Below are 25847 nucleotides of genomic sequence, written 5' to 3' on the forward strand. Positions count from 1 at the left end.
TAATGGCCAGTAGTGTAGTTGTATCAATAAACTTTCCATTATTTAATTCCAATGAATAATCACTAACAGAGCATAGAGAAATATGATTTAAAACCTTTTTAATATACAAAATAGTTTAAACAAAATCAAGCAATAAGTAACGTATTGACAAACGTAATGAATCTCGACATCAGCAATTTCAAACCAACAAAATGTAGCTAACATTAGGTTAGCATTCTTTTTTTTTCAATTATCTGTTAGAAAAAATTTTCTTTTATTAAGTCTTGACTTGCTGCAAATATGGAAGAAAGTTGTTGGTTTTAGCCATAAAACACATTTTATTTGATAGGAAGTATATTTAAGATTTAAGAATAATTTAGAATCTCCTAAGACACAATTTCTAAAATACAATACACACTTTATTAAAAACACGTTTAACATTTGAGTTGACATTTTAAGTGGGTTACATAGAATAAGAGAAAAGATGTGAAAATACAGCTTAATTTGAAAAAGAAAAGAAAATACTATTTATGGGTAAGAAGTAGAACTTCATTTGTTGTAAACAACATTTACTGCACAAATAAATAAATCTTCACTTCAAATAATGTACTTAAAAGTATGTACAGTGTGCCAAAAGAAAGGACCATCTTGAATAACTTTTGATATAATGATCGGATCTTCTTGTTGTTCTAGTACTCAATCTTAATAGCTTGAGGGGGTAACCTCAAATATGCTAATTAATAAGAGCAGACAATATTTTAAGTTCAAAATCAGACACAAAAACGCACCTTCTCTAAAAAAACATACCCTTTTTTGAAAATTCAGATTTCTGACCCCCCAAAATATAGGGAGTAGCCACAATCTGAGAAATATGGTCTCCATAGTTTGGTCAGGAGAGTGCTCCAAAATTTGGACCCTTTCGCATATTATAGAGAAATACGCAAAAAGTAAAATATGCTAATTTTACTTTTTGCGAAATTCTCTATACCTGGAGAACTTTTTAAGCGAATTGAAACATTCTTGCTCACAATCATAAAATATGTTTGTCCAAAGTTAATTCCATGCAAAAAAATTATTTTTGTAAACATTTATTATTTTTTATTATTTTAATTAATAATGAACAAAAACATTTTGAATTGTAAGATATACAATTTTCCCTATTATTTTAAAGAATATAATATTACATGGCAAAATACAAAATTTTGAAAAAATCGGTTGAATAGTTCCTGAGAAATAAAATTTCAAAGAAGTCAGACATTTAAAATTTGATTACTAAGGAACTATTTGACCGATTTTGCTTGAATTTCGTATTTTGACATGGAAAATTATATTTTTTAAAATGATGAAAAAAAGTATACCTTACAATTCAAAATTGTTTGGACCATTATTAAATAAAACAATAATAAAATAAATATTTAATAAAAATTATTTTTGCATGGAATTACCTTTGGACAAACAAATTTTATAATTGTGAGCAAAAATTTTTCAATTACCTTAAAAAGTTTTCAAGGTATTCCATTCCTTTTCAATAACACAATACATGATACAAAAGCTTTTTTTAAAATATATTCAGCTATTTCTTCAATCATAAAAAAATATTTAAAAAATATTTTGTGACACTTAATTTATAAAATATTTTTGAAACTTAATAATAGAAGAAAAAAATTTTACTTACTGGAGGCCTATGCACGCGCCAATATGACTTTTCTTGACTGTCCAAAATCAATTTATCCCCTTTTTTTCTTTCCTTTGATAAACTACATAAACAAATTAAAACACATTAATTGGCATTATTAACAATTATTCCAACATTGAACAATCAAAGAAATATATATTTCAGAGTTTTCTTAAATTTTGACCATCAAAATCTAAGAAAAAAAGTCTTATCAATTTAAATGAACTTTGTGTCAAGAGTCACTTATAAGTATTTTTGACTGAAGTAAAACAAAAATAAATAAAAAATAAATAAATAAAAATAAATAAATAAAAATAAATAAATGCTGTGGTTCACTCTTGGCACAAAAAGTAAAGCCATATGTATATAAATTGTTCTTGAAATTCCAGATGACTTCAAGGAAAAATATTTATAGCAAGAATAAAAATATAAAAAAAATATGAGTAAAATATTTTTACATAAATAAAATATCCTGAAAACAATGTATTTAACAATACATTCAGTATATAAATTGAATTATTATAATGTAGAAAATTAGTCGTGATTGAAATCATTAGCAAAAGTTTATTAGACTCAAAAAATCTCTACACTTTAGATGACTTTTATAGGCTAAAAATATCTGTATAATTTAGATGATTTTCGACATTCCAATAATTGATTAAATTATAGATTCTGTATTTAAATCTATAAACTTTTAAAAAATAGAAAAATAGTTGAGAATGAAATTATGAAGATTAAATAATGATTAAAGAAAACATTTTAGTTTAAAAAGTTATATTTTAAATAATTTCTATTATCCTTAATGCAGAATTCAATTCATCATTGATATTTGACAAATAGAAAAATATTACATAGTTAACAAAATATATCTTAACAAAACAAATTTTATTGATAGCTATTTATTAATATAGTTCTAAAAATATTGTGAAAAAGCAGTAAATTTTAATTATTTCTTAAAATATGGATATTAAAATAACTCAATAAAAATATACTTACTTAACTTGTTCTTCGGCTTGCAAAGTTATAAAATCCCATTTATGACAAAGAAGTTTTTTCAGGCGAGCCAAGGCCTCCTAAAATACAAAATATTTATTTGAGTTGAGAACGATATATTATCCCCTAAAATTTACAATAAATAGAATAAAAAACGAACACATTTAGTTAAACATAATACATTTCACAGAACTAAAATAGAGTAAAACTAAAAAATAAATAAAAATTACATAAAATGGTTTTAGAAAACTGGGAAGTACCAAAAAAGTTTTATAATAAAAGTCATATAAGTTATAAAAGTATAAAAAGTTATAGAATCAATAATTTTAATAACCAGTCATCTATAATCAAAAAATTATTTCAAAAACAAATTTTTAAACAAAATAAATGGGCCTTCAATGTAACAAAAATAATTTTCCTTGCATTAAGTAATAACAGATAAAACATAAAACTATTTTTTCCCTGAGTGGCTGGCACACATTATCAGATATATATTTCAGTCCTAAATAAAAAATTTAAAAAAAAAAAAAAAAACATTTTATGTTTATAGAAATAAATTTCAAACGCACTTTAACATTTTATGCATAAAACAATAAACTAGCTTGAAGCAATTAAAATAATACGAAGAAGGGTTATAGAAGCAACAAAAAAAAAATCTCAAAATAGGTTTACTTGTTCATATTCTTCTAGTCCATGTTTTTGCTTGTTCTTCATTGATCTTTTTAGTAAATATATAGCTAAAAATAATAAGACAAAAGAACAAGTTCATAAAAGCAAATGTATCAAGTAATTATGAAGTAATTTACAAATAGAAAAGGGAAAAAATCATAAACTGTGCACAGCTTTTAACAACGATTTCATGAAACAAACAAATTTGATTTCTTTTTATTTAAATATTTTATTTAAATATTTTACTTAAATATTTTATTCAAATACAGATTCAAAAGCATTTGCATAAATAATTGTTTAATCTAAACACATAAGTAAAGATTTTAGAACATATTTAAAATAAAAGATATAAATAAATACAGAATAGGTTAACAACTAAACAATTAAACAAAAAAATTTATATTTATAAAAATTGGATTTGAGAGCCCTTTGAATTAAACAAGCAGTTTGAAAAATAATATTTTGGAGCATTACTTGTGTTTGAACAAACATAACATTCTACATACATTCACTACAAAAATCATACAGGGTGCGTAGCCAAATTATTCAACAAAAAATAAGCACCTTTTAAGTACTTTTTAAGCACTATATACAAAATGGAAAATAATTTTCCAAGACTTTACATGATCATGATAAAATAACTATTTTCTGACAAAGAACTCTTCTTGATTATATTAGCCATTATAAAATGATCAAGAGGTATTTCGGTTCGATATCAGAGTGGAAAATGAAGTCTGAAATTTAGAATATCTAGCAAAATGCAGCAGAGTTGCAAATGAGAGTGCAATAATCTCACTGAACCCATCTCAGTATATATGCACATATGAACTCGCAAGTACTGCAACAAACATGTAAAATGATTGGCGCTTTCTTACGTTATGGACCGACAGTATGCCGAAATAGATTGTGGTTTAATGAATTGTGAAAGCATTGAATAGAACAATATTAAAAGCACGCTTTTGCATAATATGTGACAAAAATTGACATGGTAAAGAAAAAGATATCATTTTCGAAAAGGGAAAATGAAGCACTATTTAAAAACACCCAATGAAAAAAGCACCTTTAAGGGCTTTTAAATAACGAAAATCGAAAATAAACATCTTTAAGCACTTTTTTAAAATACTACGCACCATGCCATAGTCTATAGTAGAATCAAAAATGGATAGCTTTCTTTTGATTGTTTGTATGGAGGCATGGCTATATTTATTCAATAAGAACTAAAACAATAATTTTGTAGCAACCAACAAATAATGAAATTGTTCAGCCATAGATGAATAATTTAATCTTTTCTTCTTTGTTATTTGTTGCTTTATAATGCATGCATTCTGAAACTCTTGCTAACAAGAATATTTTGTCTGCTTGTCAGTAGGATTAGCGATTTCGTATAGTGTGTTTACCATCGAATTCAATCGTCAAATTCTTCAAGGTTTTATTTTATTTTTATTACTTTAGCTTTTTTGTGAGCTTCAGGAAGCATAGTTCCTTTTCCAAGCTATTTTGGAAGTTCAAGTACGTTCTAGGCCTGTTTTTATTTTAAAGTTTTTAATAAATAGTTTATTTCGGCGTTAGTTTTTCCTCACAGAAATCAACAAGAAAAAACACATTTGAGTCCTTCTCCACAAAATCTTGTTTATAGTGAAATTAAAAAAATTGTTTTCTAATTGAAATGAAACCCATCCAGGTTTCTATATTCTGTTTAAAAAGAACTGATAGTGAAAGTAGAAAAGCAACCTGACTTTGCCTTTAACTGAATGGGGCCAAGGTAATAACAAACAGCAATACTCTGACTAATCGTCAATACAAAAAAAAATCACCAACTTAACAATGAACCAACAGAAGTAGATAATATAGGCGATAGGTAGCAAACCGCTATGTTAACTTCTTCTAACAGTTTTAGCTGAACAGAGGATAGAAATTAAACTCACATATATTTTTTAAATAGTAATATAAAATTTTAAAAAACTAGTTTACTTGCTTTATTACATGTAAAACAAATGTGTAAATAAAATTGTAAACAATTATTTTAAAAACAACATGAGACAACGTGCTTAAGGTGGTGTAAAATGTGAAAAAATCTAATTTTGAGACAAACACATGTAAAGCTATAATCAATAGTCTTTCTACTGTTAAGACCTTGCACAAAAACTGCTATAACTTTTTAAATAATAGGAGTACAAACAAAAGTAAAGTAAAGTATTTTAGAAAGTTAAAAGTACAGGGATTCTATATTTATAATAAATTCAATTTCAAAACTTTTACACAAAATCATGTTTTAACACTAGTCAGATACCTTAAAGCATTTTTTTCTAATTTCAGATTTTGCACTAAAGAACTTTATAATTCAGTTTAAAACTTAAAACAATTAAGAATAAAAGAAAGTAATGCAAATGTCAAACCAATCTTTGTACTAAATGGAACATTCCTACGGAACACTGCTATTTTATTGAATAAAAAAAATGAAAAAATATTTCTTAGACATAAATACAGTCAAGTAAAAGTTAGAAGTAGCACTGAGAGAACGCTGGCTTCAGATAGGTTAAACTTGTCCTAACAGTCATGAGTAACTGTAGCAAACTCACAGCAGTTTAGAAAATAGCATATTATTCGCAAAAATCATTTTATATGACGACAGAGCCTTCGAAAAACAGCCATAATTCAGATCTTTAAAATAAATTTCATTTTAAACACATCTATTCTTACCATAGTCAGTATTATCAGGTTGATGATGAGAAGGCCAAAAATAAGGAGCCTAAAAAAGTATAAATTTTTAGAAGTAAGAAACTATGAATTACACTTAAAACTAAATGAAACAGAGAAAACATTATTGCATATTTAGTTTATAACAGATTATTAAATTTAGTTTCTAAATATTTAAACAATAATAACTATAAATTAACTTAAGGCTAAGACAATATAAGGAGAAAATATAAGCACATTATAAAGTAATAGATATCTTTCATTTTTCATATACAAAAACAGATTATTAACTTATTAATGATTACTTTAATTTAATACAACCGAATTATTCAAATTACTCTAAAAATAGTTCACCCCTTCAAACAAAAACTTTAAATTTAAAAATTCATAAAAAAAGAAAATTTAATCAAAAAGATGTAAGCAACAAATAAGTAAAGTGTTAAGTTAAACACAACATTAAAAAAAAAAAAAAATTCTTAAAGAAAAATTTAAAATTAGTTTGAAATAATGTTATTTAAAAAAATTATGAGAATATTGTCAAACTTACTTGAAACCTGTATAGAGAACCGTCATCTTTAATTGCTAGAGACCTAGAATCGCTCACTGGGAAAAAGTAGCCGTGTTGGCATAATTGATTGGCTAAATGAACTGCTTCTGTTAAAGGATAAACAGAGACTTTAAAGGAATTAATATATTTTCTCTTAAACTACTACAAACGATAACAAAAACATAAATGGCAACTTATTTTAAAAAAATACACATTAAAATCTAAAAAAAAATTGTTGAATGTTAATTTTTATACTATTGCATACTAAAAAAATATACAATATCCTTAGAAGATTGTTTAAAGTGGGCTGCCTTTTACAGATATTGATAATTAAAAGTATATATAATAACTTTATATGTTAAATAAAATTAGCCTTCTTATGCCAAGTCAAATTTTTATAATAATATTTTAAGGAAACATTTATTTACTGTAGCAGTTTGAGGTGATATAATGATAAGCTTCATTTTTAAACTGCTTAATATAATGCTAAAAGCATTTTTATTGAAAAACACCATAGCAGGCAATAAGATGTTTCTGTGTACTGTGCAGTGCATCATCATTACACAACAGCACAGAGTGAGCCTTGGGTCTCTCCAAAACATTTATTTTTAAGTGCAAGTTCCCTACTAGTTCAACTACAAATACGTTTATGTGAGCCACGATGGCTCAGGGGATAGAGGGATCGCCTTCCAACGAGGCGAACCAGGTCTGAATCCCAGTCAATACGAATTCCGCATCCAGCTTGCACCGACTACAGTACTGACAGGAAATATCCTCAGTGGTAGACGGATCATGGGTTAGAGTCCCTTTGCCATCAGGCTATCCATGGGAGGTTCTCGTGGTCTTCTTCTCCAAATAACGCAAATCTGGGTTAGCTCCATCAAAAAGTCCTCCACTAAGGCAAATTTCTCCCAATACTCGATCCAGGAGTTCCCTTGTCTTCTGGATTGGATTCAAAATTACAAGGTTACGAAGTTGAACATTAGTAGTCGCAAACCCATAAAATTTGGTCAGATGCTCAACGACGGTTATAAAATAAAAATAGGTTTATGTGTTGGGCTTGGACTTAAACAGCAAATATGAGACACTCAAGTTATATATAAAAGAAAATCTTTTTCATTCAGAATTAAAATTTTCCATTCTTTCAGTGAAATCCTGTTCTATCATACAATATAATCACTATGAGGGAATAATTAAGCGAACTTCAACACGAATTACTCACTTTTTCATTAGCAAGTATGAAGTGGACAACCAAAATATTTAAAATCAATAACTCACTGTTTTTCACTGAAGGTAAGTTGAGGGTTAATATATCAAATTATGGGTTAATATATTAAATTAAGTGATGAAACTTTGTGACTAATTTTCTATAAATATATAGAAAAAATAAGTAAGTAATAAAATGATTTTAATGTAGAAAAAATATTTAGATTGGATGCCTTTTTGAAACTGCCAACTATACACATATTTGCACAAGGGAAATGCACTTATATATTACTAGAAAGCATATTAGAAGCTGGGTGCTGAGTGGTAGCACTTTGCGCGTCTGTGCCACAGGTCCTTTCCTTGGACTGGGCAAATGAGTATGTGAGACCTTTCTGTCTCTTGGTTCGTTTTTAAAGACTACTCAATACGGATGACCAAGGATTATTTCAATTTTAGCTTATTTATTACTAAATTCTTGATTATAGAATTATTTACAAAATGATACATGAATTGGAGAATATAATATTCCGGAGCGCTGCTGCTCCCTTCTCTCTCATGCTTTCTCGCATAGTTCAACTCGAAACTCAACTCTTCTGCGTTCAAAGCTAATCTCTCCTGCGTTCAAAACTGATCTGCCCTCTCAAAAATCCTCTTTTCCCATAAGAAACAGTCCTTTGCTCCACCCCCAATGTAGGGGACGACACCTCCAGTGTCCTTCACCCTCTGACCCTCAGGTCAAGGGGTCAATCAAATGCGTGGGAGAGGAATCAGGATCCTGACACCTCCCCCCCGGTTTCATCTAGTTCGACCTTCTTCCCTGGTCGTACAAGTGAAACCTAAAAACAATGCAAGCCCATCCCTGCACCAAAAAATAATTATACACACACACATTCCCGTGCGCAAAAGAGATTGGCCGCATTATACCTTATTAAACATAAAATTACACTTAGGACACTTGACAAACTAATAAATACAAAATCAAAACATAGCATAAAAGAACCTAATATTTTTACAATCAAAACATTAAAATCACTTTTATCAGGCCAAAAATAAAATATCCATGCCAAAATCCATTTATAAAATTCCATCAAAATAAAATCCTTAAAGTCATGTCCAAAATTCCTGCCTAACAAATAATAATTAGCATACAAAATTAACCGTCCAAATTGCCCAAAACTCCACTGCTTCAAGTTCATTGACCTAATCCCATCTAACACTCGTTCAATACCACCCCCTCCATGATTTCTTAAGTGGCTAGCTAACTCTTTTGCTCTACTTTTCCTTCCAGAACCCCCTTTCTGAAAACAAATCCTTATTTTCACCTGCACCTTACGGGGTTTAATTCTGATATCGGGAGTGTTTGAATTTGCAGCTGTGTACAACTCCTTCTTAGGATACTGAAACAATTTTTCTCTCCCCTCAAACCACAGAAGTTTAGATTCCATCGCGCCGTCGCTATCTCCCTTTCTTTTCTCACAGGACAAATCCATCCTCTTCAACGCGTTAATTGGGCTTTTAACCTTCACTCCAACCCCTCGCTGACCATCCTCCCTCACTTCCTCTAACATTTCTTCAAATTCCGAGCCCTGCACCTGCTCCTCTTTAATTCTTTGGACTTGAGAAAAGGGTGATTTCTTATCTTGACCCCCTACTTTCTCCCCATGCTCGGGATTCATTAAAATACACGGTGGATCTTCGTCCTCACCCCCACTTGACTTTCCCTCCAACACCTCGAGACCCCCCGGAGTGATTCGCACTCCTCTCTCGTCCGAATTCTCGCAAGCAAGGTCAGTGTCCTTAGTCTCAAACCCCTTGTTCCCTTCTTGTTCTTTTCCCTCCGAAAAGATCATCTTTTTCTCCCACTCTTTTCCCCACCGTTCATCCCCTGCATTTTCAAAAGCCTGCTCCTCTAATATTTTAAACTCCCTTGACCTTATCACAGTCACCTCGTTTTCACTTTTGACCACTCCTGGGATTTTTTCACTAGGGTTTACAATTCCTTCCCCCATCCCACAGTTACTAGGAACATTACTGAGCTTTTCTTCTACAGTAGGGCCTATCTCTGAACTTACAAAGATCCATCTCCCTATCTCAAAATTTTCTTCAGGATCTAAAGATTGCCTTGATACGCTTAATTTAGGAACACTGTATATTATTTTTGAGAAACAAAACTTCTCCTCAACCACCTCGATTCTACGCCAATCCGATTCGTCTTTCTTCATCCTCTTTTCGTGAATAACGCGTTCTACAGAATCTTGCTTAGCCTGATCTTTCTTCTGATCTAACCTAAATCTAGTAATTTTCGGACATCCCCTCTTTAAATGTCCTACCTCTCCACAGTTATAACACTTCGGGGACCATTCTCCTAAGCTAGTAAATCTAGTAATTTTCGGACATCCCTTCTTTAAATGTCCTACCTCTCCACACTTATAACATTTCGGGGACCATTCTCCTGAGCTAGTACTATTTTTCCCTTGCGATTCACGCGGAAACTTACCCTTTCTATTAACATTCGGACCACTCCATTCAGGAAATTGTCTCACCCCACCCATCACATTCACCTCCTTTCCTCCACATCCAAAACCAAACCTTCGGGACTCCGGCCTCTCCGCTGATTCCACGGTGCCTAAACATCCAACCGATCCATTCAAATTGACTAAGGGTTTACAATCCTGGGTTTTACTTTCCTCATCCTGGTCACTCATTAAAATTTTTGTTATCAGCTCAATCCCTTCTATAGTACTTCTTATACGCTCATAATCATATTCCCGTTCTCGTTTTAACCATTCCAGTTCACGTATCCTTCTATGCAACTCCCGTTTCCTACCTTCTCTTAATTCTCGTTCCTGCTCCTTTTTCCTCTTTATTTTATCCTCGCGTTCCCTATCTTCTTTTAATTTTTGTTGCTCACGTTCCCTATCTTCTTTTAATTTTTGTTTCTCACTTTCCCTATCTTCCGTTAATTTTCTTGTTCCCCGTTTCCTATCGTCTATCAATTTTTGTAATTCCTTCATTCTAACCTCATGCTTCCGTTCCAGCTTCCATTCCCGCTCCTCTTTAATCCCATTCAAAACCTCTTTAGTACGTTGCTCGTCGTAATCTGAACTCCCGGTGATCAATGCCCTTATCTTAGCACCCGTGGCGTTCTCGGGAACCGTTATCCCAAGCTTCTCACCTAGGACTATCAAATCTTCCTTTTTTGCTCTTGCAAGAAAACTCATGCTGACGATATAAATTTAATTCCCTAATCACCAAAAAAAAAAAATGCTATTTAACAATAAAATTAAAAAAAAAGGAAACTTAGTGACACTCTCGATCAGCTCCCCTACTCATACATTCAGATCCCCTATACTCATACCCCGACATTCTATTATAAAATTTAACATCTCACATGTAAACATAACATGTTCAACACAATTTGTATCATGCACTATTCAACATTACTTCTTAATACACATAAATACAAGTTACTCTTTTCAACTTTCATTGCAAAATAATACAATTTTGTACTCTTTTGGTACCCCTAAAATATACACTTTTACTTTCCCCAAAATTAAACTCTTAAATTTCATAGATTCTACAGTCATAATAATTAACCATTTTATCATTTAAACAAAAGCAAACCCCTTCCTTGACCTTTTTTTTTTTCCCTCCAAAATTACTTTAACAGAATGCATTATAAATAATAATCACTACTAAATAATAATAAACCAAGAGCCTTGTTTACTCAGCTCGCTATTGACATATAACAACACAATCTTTAAATAATCCTACACTTCTTTACATGTTATTAAATCAATACTCTTCTTCTTTCATACATACTCTTAATAAAGCAATAAAAAAATTACACTCTTAACCAATCAACCACTAGGTTACTTTAAAAAAAAAACATCAAATCAATTACAAACAATACTATAGCTAACTGGCCAATCCCTTAAGCTCAAATAAAGTAACACATCAGGTTGACTTTAAACCAAAACAAAATAAACTTATCCCCTTAACTAACTACCCTTTTTGTTAAACTTCTACCCAGAAATGTGAGCGTGTAATTTATCCTTTCATGCATGAGATAAAGCTTACCTCCCTTTATTATCTTTTCAATTGTCCTCTTTGTCAGAGAGTCGATGTTGAAACCACACTCTTTGGTCACCGGTCACGGGGGGTAGCGCTGGCTGCCTATCGCCTCCGGCGATAATAGTACCTTTCCAGTACCGTCTCTTCAATTCCCGTCGATGTTGTCAGTCCACCGTCACCCTTTCCTTCAGGCAATCTTTTTCACTAGGCATTTCCGTGGGCATCCTTCTATCACTCCATAAGGCAACTCTCTTTACTGGGCATTTCTCATAGTGGGCATCGGCGATGATTCTTTTCCTTAGCATAGTAGTCCTCCTTCCATCCTGTCAGGCTGCGACATTTGTGAGACCTTTCTGTCTCTTGGTTCGTTTTTAAAGACTACTCAATACGGATGACCAAGGATTATTTCAATTTTAGCTTATTTATTACTAAATTCTTGATTATAGAATTATTTACAAAATGATACATGAATTGGAGAATATAATATTCCGGAGCGCTGCTGCTCCCTTCTCTCTCATGCTTTCTCTAGCATAGTTCAACTCGAAACTCAACTCTTCTGCGTTCAAAGCTAATCTCTCCTGCGTTCAAAACTGATCTGCCCTCTCAAAAATCCTCTTTTCCCATAAGAAACAGTCCTTTGCTCCACCCCCAATGTAGGGGACGACACCTCCAGTGTCCTTCACCCTCTGACCCTCAGGTCAAGGGGTCAATCAAATGCGTGGGAGAGGAATCAGGATCCTGACAGAGTACCAAGCATGATTGGGGACTAAAAAATAGAATAAAACAAGGTTGACTCTGCCTTCAGCAGACCACACAACCGGAATATCTGCTCCTGCATCCCCAGAGCTCCATGTCAAGAAAACTGGGATAGGCACAATTGGCTTCGGCCCTTAATGGGCTGTCCCATCACTGAGTTTTCGAAACCATATTATAAAAATCTCATGCAATTAAAATAACAAAGGATTTGAAAAACCAAGTGCAAGGAGATTAAACTGTATTTGCATAATAAGTATTCATGAAACAAAGAAAAAATAACATTCTACTTACCAGTTTCTTCAATATTTAAACGGTCCATCAGCCATTCGACAAGATCATAAGCTACAGTAAAGAAATATTAAACTGAATTAAAACATTTTGCATATGAAAGGTATAAAAGTAGTTTAAAAATTAAAGGAAACTTTAAACGTATTTTTATCCAAAGCTGAATTAAATAATTTTCACATTAAAATTCAGCAGTAAATTTAAATTTATTTTAATTGACTTATAGCATAAAATATTCCAATTGTTTATTTTTTAAATACATGAATCATTTAATTAAACAATATTTTTATAACAGGTTTACAATTATTTTTTGTTTAAAAATGTAAAACAAGTAAAAATGTTTTTCTTTTCTTTTTTTTCTTGGTGACAGATGAATTAAAATCAGATAACATTTGCTTAGAATAACCCACATAGTGAAAATGATGCAGAGAAAAGTTATTACACTTATGTGAAGACAAAAAAGAATGTCGTTATTTGGAACAATCAAAATGAATTGCATTGTTAAAAATAAATAAGTTTGAAGAACTAGGTTATAGAAACGTAACAACACTTCAATGTCCATATTTGATAAAGGCAATGTTGTGGACATGCATCAATATCTAACAAATCTTATCCATTATTTTATTTTTATTTTAATAGTTATAAGATAGAATATCTCTAAAACTAATTTTGATAAATCACTTACGGTTGATTCTCAAAAAACTAAACAATATTAAGTCCTAACAAAATATTGCAAAATCGGATTAAAATAGAAAGTTATTTTTTATACTTTTAAAATATTGAGATAGAAAGTTATTTTTAAGGCATAATTTTTTCTAGGAATATAAAAAGGATTGTTAAGTTGCAATTTCCAAAAAAAAATTTTAATTACCTAAAACTAACTCTCTTTCTTGGTCTACCTGAAACTTTTTATAAAAACTCATTTATTTAAAATTTTTAAACCACATTTCCAGAATTAAAATATTCTAATAAACTATATTTGAAGGTGTAAAAATTTTTTTCTTTTTTTTTTTAATCCGTTTAATTATTTAATTCGCCCTAACAAAGGAGTATCATTTGAAAACTTCGTGTTACTTGAAAATTTCTTGATATTCTTGAAAATTTCATTTCATGTAAGTTGTGCCTAAAGGTGAATTTTAACTGTTGTGCTTAAAGGTGAATTTTAACTGTTGTGCTTAAAGGTGAATTTTAACTGTTGTGCTTAAAGGTAAATTTTAACATCAACTTAAATAATAACACTAATTTAAGTAATTACTTAGCCGAAATTCCTTAATCTAGTCGACAGGCTTAAAAATAAAACTATAGAATCAATTTATTATTTTTCTAAAATATAAAACAGACCATCAACCAGAGACAACGAATTGCATAGCAAACCCTTAAATATAAACCATTTTTTAAAAACCTTTATAAATACGCACGGTAGTATTGGAAGGGTCAAATATTTTTCTTCGGCCATTTAATTTTCTTATAAAATAACTATAGCCCAAGCACCTTGACTTCATATTCAGTTTTATGTTTTATTTACAAAAATTCGAACAGCTAAAAACTGAAAAACAAAACATTTGTCACTAATGCTCTAAAATAGCTCAACTCATTCGAAGATTATTCGACATAGTTTTAAAGCGCTATTCTCACTGCCGGAGAAAATTAGCGGATGCGTTTGTTCCGAATGGATGTGATTGTTTCGTCGGTTTATTATAAAGTATTTTACCAATCAAGTTCTCGTTCGAATCTCTGAGTGACTATTCTCACTGCCTACGATTTTTCCTCTGCGAATGAGAATTTGATTATCAGGAAAAAAAGCGAGACTAATGGGGGTTTTTTTCTCTTTACTGTGCTCTTAAATTTTTTAATTTCATTTCATGTAGAGGTGTTATATATTGAGAGAATATAATAGAACAACTCAAAGCAATTTAATTAATTAGCAAACTAACTGAATATTCATTATTCGTACGAGCTGAAAAGAAAAAATCAATAAATCAGTGCTGAACAAGACTACAAAATTATACAAAAAACTGGAAAAAAAATACCGACACAAATAATAAAATTAAAATAATACTAATTTTTACTTATTTTTTATTTTTTATTATTCGTTGTCTTTACCGGTGGCCTTACGTTATTAGATTAAACAAACAGCAAAGCTACTCATGATATTTAAAATTTACCACAATCAGGCAACTTTCCCCTGTACTTATATCTTCGAGGTTACCGTAAAAGATTTATTTCAGCAGTACCTATTATAACAGCTCCAATGGCCATTAATGCCTATTACCAAACCTCCTTTACCTCTTTTAATTTTGCTTTTCAGTATATACTTTATTTTTTAATTTCAAGTAATTACCAAGATTAATTATCATTTGCGTCAATAATAATATTGGCGTTTTTTTATTTTTCTCTTCAACGAATTAGTACCATTTTTCCATAAATTTTGCTTTTAAAAAACTTTTTTTTTTTCAATAACCGTTAATTTTAACTTACTTAGTTTTATAGTAACAAGTTTTAAAAACATAACTACACGCAAAATAAGCACGTTATTTCAGACCACCTGTGCTACCACGACCACGTTGATCATTCAGATCCTCTGACATAACGAATAAAAAATAATTAAGTATTACAGAAAGCGCAATAAACAATTTTTTTTTTCATTTGAGTTACAAGCTTACAAACATCCCTGATGTTAACATCAGTGACGGTAATTACAGTTAAAATATATGACAAAACTTATTTGTCTATAGTTTAATTTCAAACAATGGCTTCTGCTAAACAAATAAGAAAATTCCATTTTTTAAATGTCTCTAAAAGAAAATTAAAAAATCAATAATCGAGCTTCGTAATTTGTTTACAATTGTACTATCATCAAGCTTCACGTTGAATGCCAGATTTTTAGTGCCTGCACTGTACACGTAATCCATTATACAAACACACACAAATTCTTTATTTTATTATATGTGTAAGTGAATGCATGTTAACATAAAATAATAACCATATTTTTACTACAATCAAAAAGCTTGTAACATTTACTACAGAAAATAAAAAATCTTCCAACTTAATAAATAAAAATAAAAAATACTTAAAATCTTTAATAATAAAAGGAAGAAATTGTCAAATTGCCTCTCTTATAACTCTGGAACAGTTAAGAGAGCGGGTTCATAGGACAAATAGCCGTATATATGTATATATATACACATACATACATATTTCATGTTCTTACGTAAATATAAATGATTTTATTCTTAAAACTGATTTGTCAAACTGGATCTTTAAACTTAAAACACTTAATTTTTATTCCTTTTAAAAGGATTAATTTTATTATATTGCATAATTTCATTGCATAAAATATAAGCAAAACTATTATATATTTCCAAGACTAAACTACTATATTTCATTAAGGGGTAAATCATGATACTGAGAAAAAATCATTATGGAAAATTGTAATTATAAAAATGATCATAAAAAAATTAATAAGGAAAATTATTTTTTGATTACAAGCATTGCATAAAATGTCAAATTAGTAAAAAAAAAATTTAAAAAAAACAATAATAATAATAATTATTCGTTTGATAAAATATTTTTATCATTTTGGCGAAATTAAGCATTCTTAAAAATTTCAGACCTGTGTTAACATTTTGGTTAAATTAAGATAAAATTGAAAATCGCTTCCATGCAAATAATAATGAATTCTTGACCGTTAAAATTTAGCATAAGAAAAGTTTAAGAATAAAGTAAACATGGTCAAAAATTTCAGCATCTTTAAAGATAAATACCTTTCTTAGAATTTTACTACGCAGATTCCGTTATATTTTTTTCAGCAGTTATTATTTTTTTTCTTAAAAGTAACAAGAACTAAACCTTATTTAAATTATTACATTTATTAAATTATGAACATTAATTAAGTTATAAAAACATTTTATTAAATTATGAAGGGCACATAGTGGCTTAGCACCCTTCTTGATTTAGGGGGGGGGGGCTAAATTCATGAAAAATAATTAAAAATAAATTCCAGAACAAAATGTTTGTCTCTTCTGAATATTCCTAGTTTCATTTATTGCTATGATCCACACAATTTTACCTAATTTTTATCCCTAATTTTTTACCTAATTTTTATTAAACAAAATATTGAATAGGATACCTATTTTGTAGTTTATATTAATTGTAGCTACTTTTGAATTAATCTTAAAATTTTTAAGAAAGGTTTAGCAACACATTTAATGAAAAATGCTTTAGAGTAAGTGCTTATCATAATCATTCAATCAATCAAAAACAATAAATGCGATCAGAAACATACACTTAAACTTATAAACCAAATCGAATGAAAAGGCGTGACCTTATCAAGTTACATTGTTTTAAAAAAGCATTTAAATTAAAAATTATTATTCAATGAAAAATTTAACAATCCAATGCTAAGTGTGATGGACTTCAGTTTTAAAATAATCTGAAATTTAAAATAATCTGAAATTAAGAAAAAACCTCGCCAAGTATAGCATCATAATGCAAAGGGACGCCAAACCTAAGCTTGTCCCAGGACGCTGTGAGCCCTAGCTACACCTCTAAAGGCACACTGTCATAATTTAACAATTACATCTATTCGTTTCATACAACATTTTTATACAATTTAATTAAATTATATACATTTAATTTTCCTCTTTGAAAAAAAGTACGACAAACGAACTTGGATAACTGTTGTAAAAATACCTGAAATACTTTTTATGGTTATGATAAGGAGAACATCTTCTGTAAATTTAGTCATAATCAAAAAGTGATTTGATTTTTATACTTTTTTCAACTATTTCCATCAAATTTTTGATCGGAATCGAAATGTGGACAATTTTAGCGACTCTCGATTCCGGGAATTTAAAATTGTCTAAACACACACATACACTCCTCAGCCTACTTAGAACGTTAAAATATATAATGCAATATATATTGCTGTAAAAGATATATTGCAATTTAAATTTCAGTGAAATCTCGCATTCATTATACGTATTTTTTTATCCGATACATCATTGGAAGAAACTATACTTCCTGAATGTAGCTTTAACATTGCTTCCGTGAACATAACATTCACATTTCTCTCACTTTCCAGAACCGTGCCATGCATTGATATTTAAATTCACAATACTAGATCTGAAAAATGTTATACATCAGCTATAGAAGCCCAAAATCTGCTTGGATTATGCTAATATTATGTGTTTATTTTGTTTTAGAAATGGGGTTAAATTTAGTTTGCCATGGAAACGGGAGGAAGCGGAAAGGAGTCATTGACCAGTGATTTCTTTAGAAAGTGAGCAGTAGTCTTTCTTCTGCATAAATAACAGAATTTAATTTTTTTCTAGATGTTTTAAATGAATTTTTTCTATATGTTTTTACTTCACAATTAGAAAAAAAAATCCATATTATTAATAAATTTCCGTACTATCAATAAATTATGTCGTAAAACGCATTTTAAATATAAATCGTAGTATATAAATTTTTTAAATACTTAACATTATAAATATTGCACAATATAAACGGAGGAGTCATTGACCAGTGATTTCTTTCGAAAGTAAACAGTAAGCTTTCTTCTGTATAAATAACAGAATTTAATTTTTTCTAGATGTTTTTAATTAATTTTAATTAATTTAGATGTTTTTTAATTAATTTTTTCTAGGTGTTTTTACTTCACAATTAGAAAAAAATCCGTATTATTAATAAATTACCGTACTATTAATAGATAATGTCATAAAACGGGAATTTTTAAATATAAATCGCAGTATATATATTTTTTAAATACTTAACATTATAAATATTAACCATTATACTAGATTTCAGTTGACAGTTTAAATTTAAAAAAATCTGAGTTAAACGATTATTTAGCATTTCCATTGTGATTTTCTTTTAAAACTGTACACTCCATTATTATTACAAAAAAGTCAGCCTCATTTCATAAATATTGTATATACCTAAGATAAACTCATTTTAAAAACTATAAATAATTCATTAAATAAATTAAAAGCTTTATGTTTCATAGACGTATACATAATATTTCATAATACAGTTGTTTTTGATAGCTGTGCTTTTCAAGAGAATAAAAAAAAAAATTATAAAAGTATGATGATTTGGGACAAAGCCAGAGCCGGATTATACCTTTCGTAGGCCCTAGGCACAGAGCCGGATTATACCTTTCGTAGGCCCTAGGCATAGCCGTTTTTGGGCCCTCCCCTCCTTCCCCCACTCCTCCCTTCTTTTCAAAATATATGCTAAAATTTTCTTGCATATTTTTTTTTTACATTTTTATTAATATGGATTTTAATTTACGAATTTGTTTATCGAACTTTATCTGCAATACCGACATACTGCCGATATTGAAGTTGATATCGATAATACCATTATGATTAGTTCGATCGATAACTATGTAAACACTTCACGTCAACAATACAACAACAAACCAGCAAAGAAAACAGTGAAATTGATAGTGAGATTAATTACAAGAAATATTTATACAGTAGAGAACCAATTATCTGGGATGCTCGGGACCATCGCTATCTCGGATGTCTGAATTTCCCAGTTTTCTGGATCGACCAAAAAGTGTCATTAATCGATGTTTTATCGAACCCGAATTACAAGGAAATTACACAAAAATTTGTCAGAATCTGAGATTAAACTAAAAGCGCAAAATTTTGTGAAAATTTACTCATCCGATTTAGAGAAAAACTTTGTTGATGAATTTTTACTATTTTCAAATTTATATGAACATAAATCTAAACAAGAAATGCTGAAGGCTCAAATTAAAGATAAACTTGTGAATACTTTTCCTAACGTTCACATTGCATTAAGAATATATTTGTTGATTCTTGGATCAAATGCAGAAAGATCTTTCTCCAGATTAAAATTGATAAAAAATTATTTGCGTTCAACAATGAATCAAGATCGTTTGGCATCGCTCGCACTTATGTCTATTGAATACGACATTTTGCGTAGTTTGGAATTCGACAGCATGATACAAGATTTCGTTGAATCCAAAAATCGCAAAAAAGTAAGATTCTGCAAAATAATTTATTACCGAAAAATATTATATTTTTATTTGTATCTTCATAATTTTGTGCAAAATACACTTGTTGTTTTTAAAGCTAAATTATTTTTGTCAACAAATGTTTTTCTCCCAAGTTTTTCGTAGGCCCCTGAATTTCGTAGGCCCTAGGCACGTGCCTAGTGTGCCTATAGGTTAATCCGGCGCTGGACAAAGCGAGATGAAAGTCATTAATTTTATAAAATCTTTTATTTGAAGATAGTAGAATAGAGTACGAAACGCAACATGAAAGAAAAGAATAAAACCGCATTATTAGAAAAAAATATTAATAATAAATCAGCACAGGGCGTTAATTTAGCATGGATATCATTAATTTAACAAATCATTCAAAATTTCATTTTCATTGCAAGAAGGATAGAAGTTTAAATAAATGAAATAATAATCAAAATATCTCTATATATAAAAAAAATCGTAATGGCCAACGCAGCCGCTGTTTTGCGTTTTCAAGTTAACGTTACATTTTGTTCTGCTACTCAAATTCTATAAGACTTAGAAACTTGAAATTACTAAGGAGAAAAGTAGAAGAAATTAAAAAAAAAACATGTTTGTTTTTTTTCTGTCCGCTACACAGTTGAAATTTGACGTGAAAATAAGACCATTTTGTATAATAATTTTAGCGAGATTTCGTTTTTCGAAAGTTATTGTAAATTTGTATTGTAAAAGTGCTCTTTTGTTATTTTTTTTAGCTATTTTGTTATAAATGTTGACTATTTAATCATTGTTGTAGAAAGTTAATTTTTTTCTCACGAGATTTTAATTTCTGTCTTTTATTATCTCACTCTCAAGAAGATGTCAATCAAAAGTAACAGAAAAAGAGAGAAATTATATGTTGCCTAATATAAATCTTAACATTCATTGAGAAATTTTTAAAAACAACAAAAATTTAATAAATAGCGATACAAACAGTTCCCTATTTGAATTGCTACAGATCTCTTAAAATAGTAAAATTAAGTCAGATTTATTTCTTTTTGAGTCTTACTCTCTGTATTCCTTTAGATTAATTTTTTTTCAAGAACAAGTGATTATTTTTCAAATCTAGATAATCGTCGATTTAATTACGATTGGTACATTATTAAAATGTTGTTGTTCTTTCTAATGTCACTAGCCAATATCAGCAAGCCTCCTAGGTGAAACCAAGCGAGTTTAAGGCAGAGGAGGCGTTTCTGTTTTTTTCAGTGACGCCATCTATCACCAAGAATACGATTTCAGCCACGCACACGTCACAGTCCGTTTATAGGGCGGACCAATTAATTCATCCACAGATTGTAATTTTGACCTGTATCAGAGAACAATCAATCTCCAATTCAGTAACCCCGAAGGTATTTAACAAAATATTCTTACATAAATCTACTGTGATTGAATATTTTGATACCAAAATGTTCAGTGTTTCGTTTGAAATATTTATATTTAGAACGAAATTTTAAAAAAATTATAAATAAGAAGCAATTACAGAGGTTGGCGAGTGGAGCATCCTAGTTAGGTAAATTTTATTAAAAACATGCATCTTTAAACAGTGTGACATTAAATAAAAATAATAATAACTCACCCAAAAACGCCGAGGGAATGGTAGTCAGGAAAACTTTTTGGCGTCGTAACGGAACCCCCGTCTCAGGATGTTGCATTTCGCACACCAACTGCTCCATCTAAAAAGAAGACAAAAATTATAAAATTAAATAATTAGTCAAGCAACTATTCATTTTAAATAGTAACAAGTTGAAACAGTACGCTTTAACATTCCGCATGGAACAGTATTTACTGAAATGGAATTTTAAAAAATATAAGGTTCAAGGCAATATACTGCAACACTGCGTCTGGAACAATGTTTACGCACATCAGATATAAAAAAAAAGGAATAAACAATACAAAGAAATATTGCTATTTCTGAAACAACTTTTGCGTGCATCTTATAAAGAAAATAATGAGTAAAAAGAAGTACGCTGCAACACTACATATGGAGCAGTGTTTACGTACAATGGATTAAAAAATGATTTTTAAAAAAAGATACTGAAACACCACGAGTAGGGCAATAATTAAGTACATAAGATTTTTTTTTTTTTAAAAGGTGCGAGAAAATACGCGAAAATACTACGACTGGAATAATGTTTAGATGATAAGGTAAGATACTGAAACACTACATCTGGAACAGTATTTACGTAAATGAAATTTAAAAAAACATAAGGTTCAAAGCAATATACTGAAACACTAGCGTCTAGAACAATGTTTACGCACATTAGATATAAAAAAGGAATAAACAATTCAAAGAAATATGATACATTGCTATTTCTGAAACAACATTTGCGTGCATCTTATAAAGAAAATAAAGGGTAGAAAGAAGTACGCTGCAGCACTACATATGGAGTTGTGTTTACGTACAATGGATTAAAAAAAGATACTGAAACACTACGAGTAGGGCAATAGTTAAGAACATTAGATTTTTAAAAAAAAGGTGCGAGAAAATACGTGAAAATAATACGACTGGAATAATGTTTACATACATAAGGTAAGATACTGAAACACAACATCTGGAACAGTGTTTTCGTAAATGAAATTTTAAAAAATATAATGTTCAAGGAAATATACTGAAACACTTCGTCTGAGACAATATTTGAGTACATTAGATGTAAATAAATAAAAGATGGGAGTGAATACGCTTACGCACTACGCCTGGAACAATATTTACGTGCATTGAATAAAAAGGGAACAGTTAAAAAAATACACAACACTATGTTTGAAAAAGCATTTGCGTGTATTGTACAGGATGATTCACAATTTTTTGTTATAAGGTTATAAGGTTATTTTTTGTTATAAGGTTTTGCAAAGCTTATAACAAACAAAATATTATTAATACACCTACAAAAGTTTCGTAACCTGATAAAGAAGTATCACTCATACATACTTTCAGACATACTTTTTTTCATCACGAATATTTATTATGTGAAGATTATTTTATATGTGAAGTATAGACTTCAAGTCTAAAGTCAAATTCTTGTCAATTTCGCCTCAACATGTTACGATGAATGCTAGCGAATGCAGTTATGATCCTTCATCATAATTCCGCTGAATCACGTGGCATAGGGACAAGAACACATAATCTTTGATGTAACCCCACAAAAACAAAAAACAAGAAAATACGCTTAAACAGTATGTCTGAAACAATGTCAAACATTGTTTCAGACATCAGACAGTTCGTAGATAGGATAAAAAAAAAAAAGGGGGGGGGGTATAAAAGAAAAATATGGAACACATCTGGAACCAATGTTTACAGTACAAGGAAATAATGATTTTAGCTCACAACATCATGTCTTAAGAGAAACAGAGATATAGTTTTTTTTTCCTTAAAATTCTAGTAACTCAAAACAAAAAAGAAATTCATAATATCCAAATAACCATTTTTACGTGAAAATAGGCTCTAAACATTGCATTTGGGATGGGGCAAAACAAGTGCTTGAGTTAAAATGTTTTCCAAGGGTTGAAGCCAATAAAAAAAACAGTAGGTCATTAGCATTTTGTTTATAATTTGATTTATACAATCAATAGCTTAAAAGAAGATAATTGCTTTTAAAACGACGCTGAAAAATATTTTTAACTGTTCTAATATGTGGCGAAACAAGTTTAAGGAAAAAGTAAATTAATTTTCAGTAATTAAATAATTAAAATGCCAGTCAACATTTAACATCTAATTTGTTTGATTGAATGAAAAATAATAAGACTTAAAAAATACATAAAAAAATACACAGAGAAAAAAAATTTGTTAACTCAATGGTGTGATGCAAGATAAGTAACTATGTAATCAACGAGAGTGATACAGAAAAGTAAAGTCGTAGTAAATGAGTGTGATAGGAGAACACAAATGTGTACCCAACGAGTGAACGTAGAAAAGGAAAAGTGTGGGAAACAGGTGTGTGGCAAGAGAGCAACTATTATAGGTTACTAACGAGTGTGATGCAAGAAAGCAACTAATCAGCCAACGAGTGTGATACAGTAAATAAAATAGATTATCAACGAGAAAGATGCAGGAAAGCAAATAAGTAACCAACGAGTGTGATGCGGGAAAGCAACTAGGTAACCAAAGAGTGTAATGCAGAAAAGCTAATGCCTCAGAAACAAGTGTGATAAAAGAAAGCAAATGAGTAACCAACGAGTGTGATGCGGGAAAGCAGCTAGGTAACCACCGAGTGTAATGCAGAAAAGCTAATGCCTCGGAAACAAGTGTGATGCAAGAAAGCAAATGAGTAACCAACGAGTGTGATGCAGGAAAGCAACTAGGTAACCAACGAGTGTAATGCAGGAAAGCTAATGCCTCAGAAACAAGTGTGATGCAAGAAAGCAAATAAGTAACCAACGAGTGTGATGCGGAAAGCAACTAGGTAACCAACGAGTGTAATGCAGAAAAGCTAATGCCTCAGAAACAAGTGTGATGCAAGAAAGCAAATGAGTAACCAACGAGTGTGGTATAAATTTTATACTATAAAAAAGCGATTTCGTAGCAAACGGGTGTGATACGGGAAAACAATTACTTATCCAACTATTGTAAATCAGGAAGCGTGTGTGTAACAGATGTAATGCGAAAAGTTGAATTCGAAGCAGAGTTCACTATTAAACAGCGTTGTTAAAATAATATTAAATAAAAATAGCATTGTTTACCTAAAATAACATTGAATTAATATTAAATTACACACTTATGTGTATTAAATAAATGTAGATAAACTAATGAGAAAATTTGAATAGTTATCTACATTATATAATACACAGAAGTGCGTAATTTAATAATAATTCAATATTATTTTAACTTAAGATAAGTGTTTTAAACTTTATTTAGCTATGTGATGCTAATTAAAAACTTTTTTTCCCATAACTTTCTAAAGCCAGTTTGAATAGACATTTTCACTGGCAAGCCTATTCAAGTGGCTCTAAAAGTCACTAAAAAGTTTTTTTTAATTTAAGTGATTTTGAAACAAAACAATAAATAGTCTAATCATAACCTAATTTTTTATTTATCATTAGATAGAAAAACAATTTGACACAAAACAGTTTTTTAAACAATTTTCCAAAGAACAAAAAATAATATAGCTAAAAGTATCCGCATTAATATAGGGAAAGAAAACTGAAAATCCAAAAATATGTCAAAAACATTGGGATAAAAATACTACTATTACTTTAAAAGATGGAAAACTATCTATTTCCAATAAAAAAAAAGGTTTCCAATAACTGACTAAATGAAGTTGCTCCAGGCAAATGGATTTCATATCGAATGCATAGGGAGAAAACGAAAAGAATGAAAATGTTCTAATGTTCATTTTCAAGAAGTTAGTTCATTTTGATTCAGTAAGATAATGTTTTCTTGTCTGATATAAAAATTAGACAAATTATAAATAGTTTAAATTAAAAGTTCTTTCTTAGTTTTTCTCCCTTTTTCAACAAAAAAAAAATCATAGAAATGCAACCGAAATATAAAATTAAGAAAACTAACTACGTAAATAATGCTTTTTATACATGTTTCCGATAAAAGCAGGAAATACTTTTTATTTATTTGTTTGAAGAATTTAAGAATTGCCACTTTAGCATTTTATTTTGGACACAACTCGAAATGCGTGCTTAGGAAAATATATGTTTACGAAAATAGACAAACCTCAAAAAGCAAGAGAATGGAAACAACTCAGAATGCATGTTTAAGAAAACGGACACAACTCAGAATGCATGTTTAAGAAAATGGACACAACTCCGAATGCATGTTTAAGAAAATGAACACAACTCTGAATGCATGTTTAAGAAAATGGACACAGCTCAAAATGCGTGAGTAAGAAAATTAAACTAACAAGGCCTAAATTAATGTCATCAATATACGCATCATACCCAATAAAACAAAAGCAAATTCCCAGAAATTAAAAATATATTAAAGA

At 29.8% G+C, this 25847-nt stretch overlaps 2 protein-coding genes across 7 annotated transcripts in view; both read right to left on the reverse strand.

The window, feature by feature from the left end:
* Positions 1 to 25847, reverse strand: part of LOC107452726 (regulator of G protein signaling 7) — a 98282-nt gene that overhangs the window by 21256 nt on the left and 51179 nt on the right. For 2 of the 6 annotated variants that reach the window (XM_071177685.2, XM_016069294.4), the window contains exons 3-9: positions 21494 to 21590; positions 12888 to 12938; positions 6561 to 6667; positions 6017 to 6065; positions 3320 to 3384; positions 2651 to 2727; positions 1655 to 1736 (exon numbers count right to left, since the gene is read on the reverse strand). In XM_071177685.2, the coding sequence (XP_071033786.1) occupies positions 1655 to 1736; positions 2651 to 2727; positions 3320 to 3384; positions 6017 to 6065; positions 6561 to 6667; positions 12888 to 12938; positions 21494 to 21590 (528 nt within the window). Of the gene's footprint in view, positions 1 to 1654; positions 1737 to 2650; positions 2728 to 3319; positions 3385 to 6016; positions 6066 to 6560; positions 6689 to 12887; positions 12939 to 14299; positions 14429 to 21493; positions 21591 to 25847 lie in introns of those variants that run through there. The other 4 variants (XM_071177684.2, XM_016069293.4, XM_043050803.3 and 1 more) reach the window with 3 other exon arrangements.
* Positions 8557 to 12646, reverse strand: LOC139425556 (uncharacterized). The gene is made up of 2 exons (XM_071180798.2): positions 10184 to 12646; positions 8557 to 10096 (listed from the first exon to the last, which is right to left on the reverse strand). Exons 1-2 carry the CDS (start codon positions 10985 to 10987, stop codon positions 8642 to 8644), a joined length of 2259 nt encoding a protein of 752 aa, XP_071036899.2. The 5' UTR covers positions 10988 to 12646; the 3' UTR covers positions 8557 to 8641.

The sequence above is a fragment of the Parasteatoda tepidariorum genome, chromosome 2 (genome assembly GCF_982258835.1).
Source record: "Parasteatoda tepidariorum strain Cologne lab strain chromosome 2, Ptep-v5.0, whole genome shotgun sequence".
Lineage (NCBI taxonomy): Eukaryota > Metazoa > Arthropoda > Arachnida > Araneae > Theridiidae > Parasteatoda > Parasteatoda tepidariorum.

Bases quoted from the DNA above. Each gene is read 5' to 3' on its own strand.
- LOC139425556 (XM_071180798.2), bottom strand. From the start codon at position 10,987: ATGAGTTTTCTTGCAAGAGCAAAAAAGGAAGATTTGATAGTCCTAGGT. The intron at 10,097-10,183 runs GTAGGACATTTA...AACTGTGGAGAG, and splicing joins AATGTTATAAGTGTGGAGAG to GTAGGACATTTAAAGAGGGG.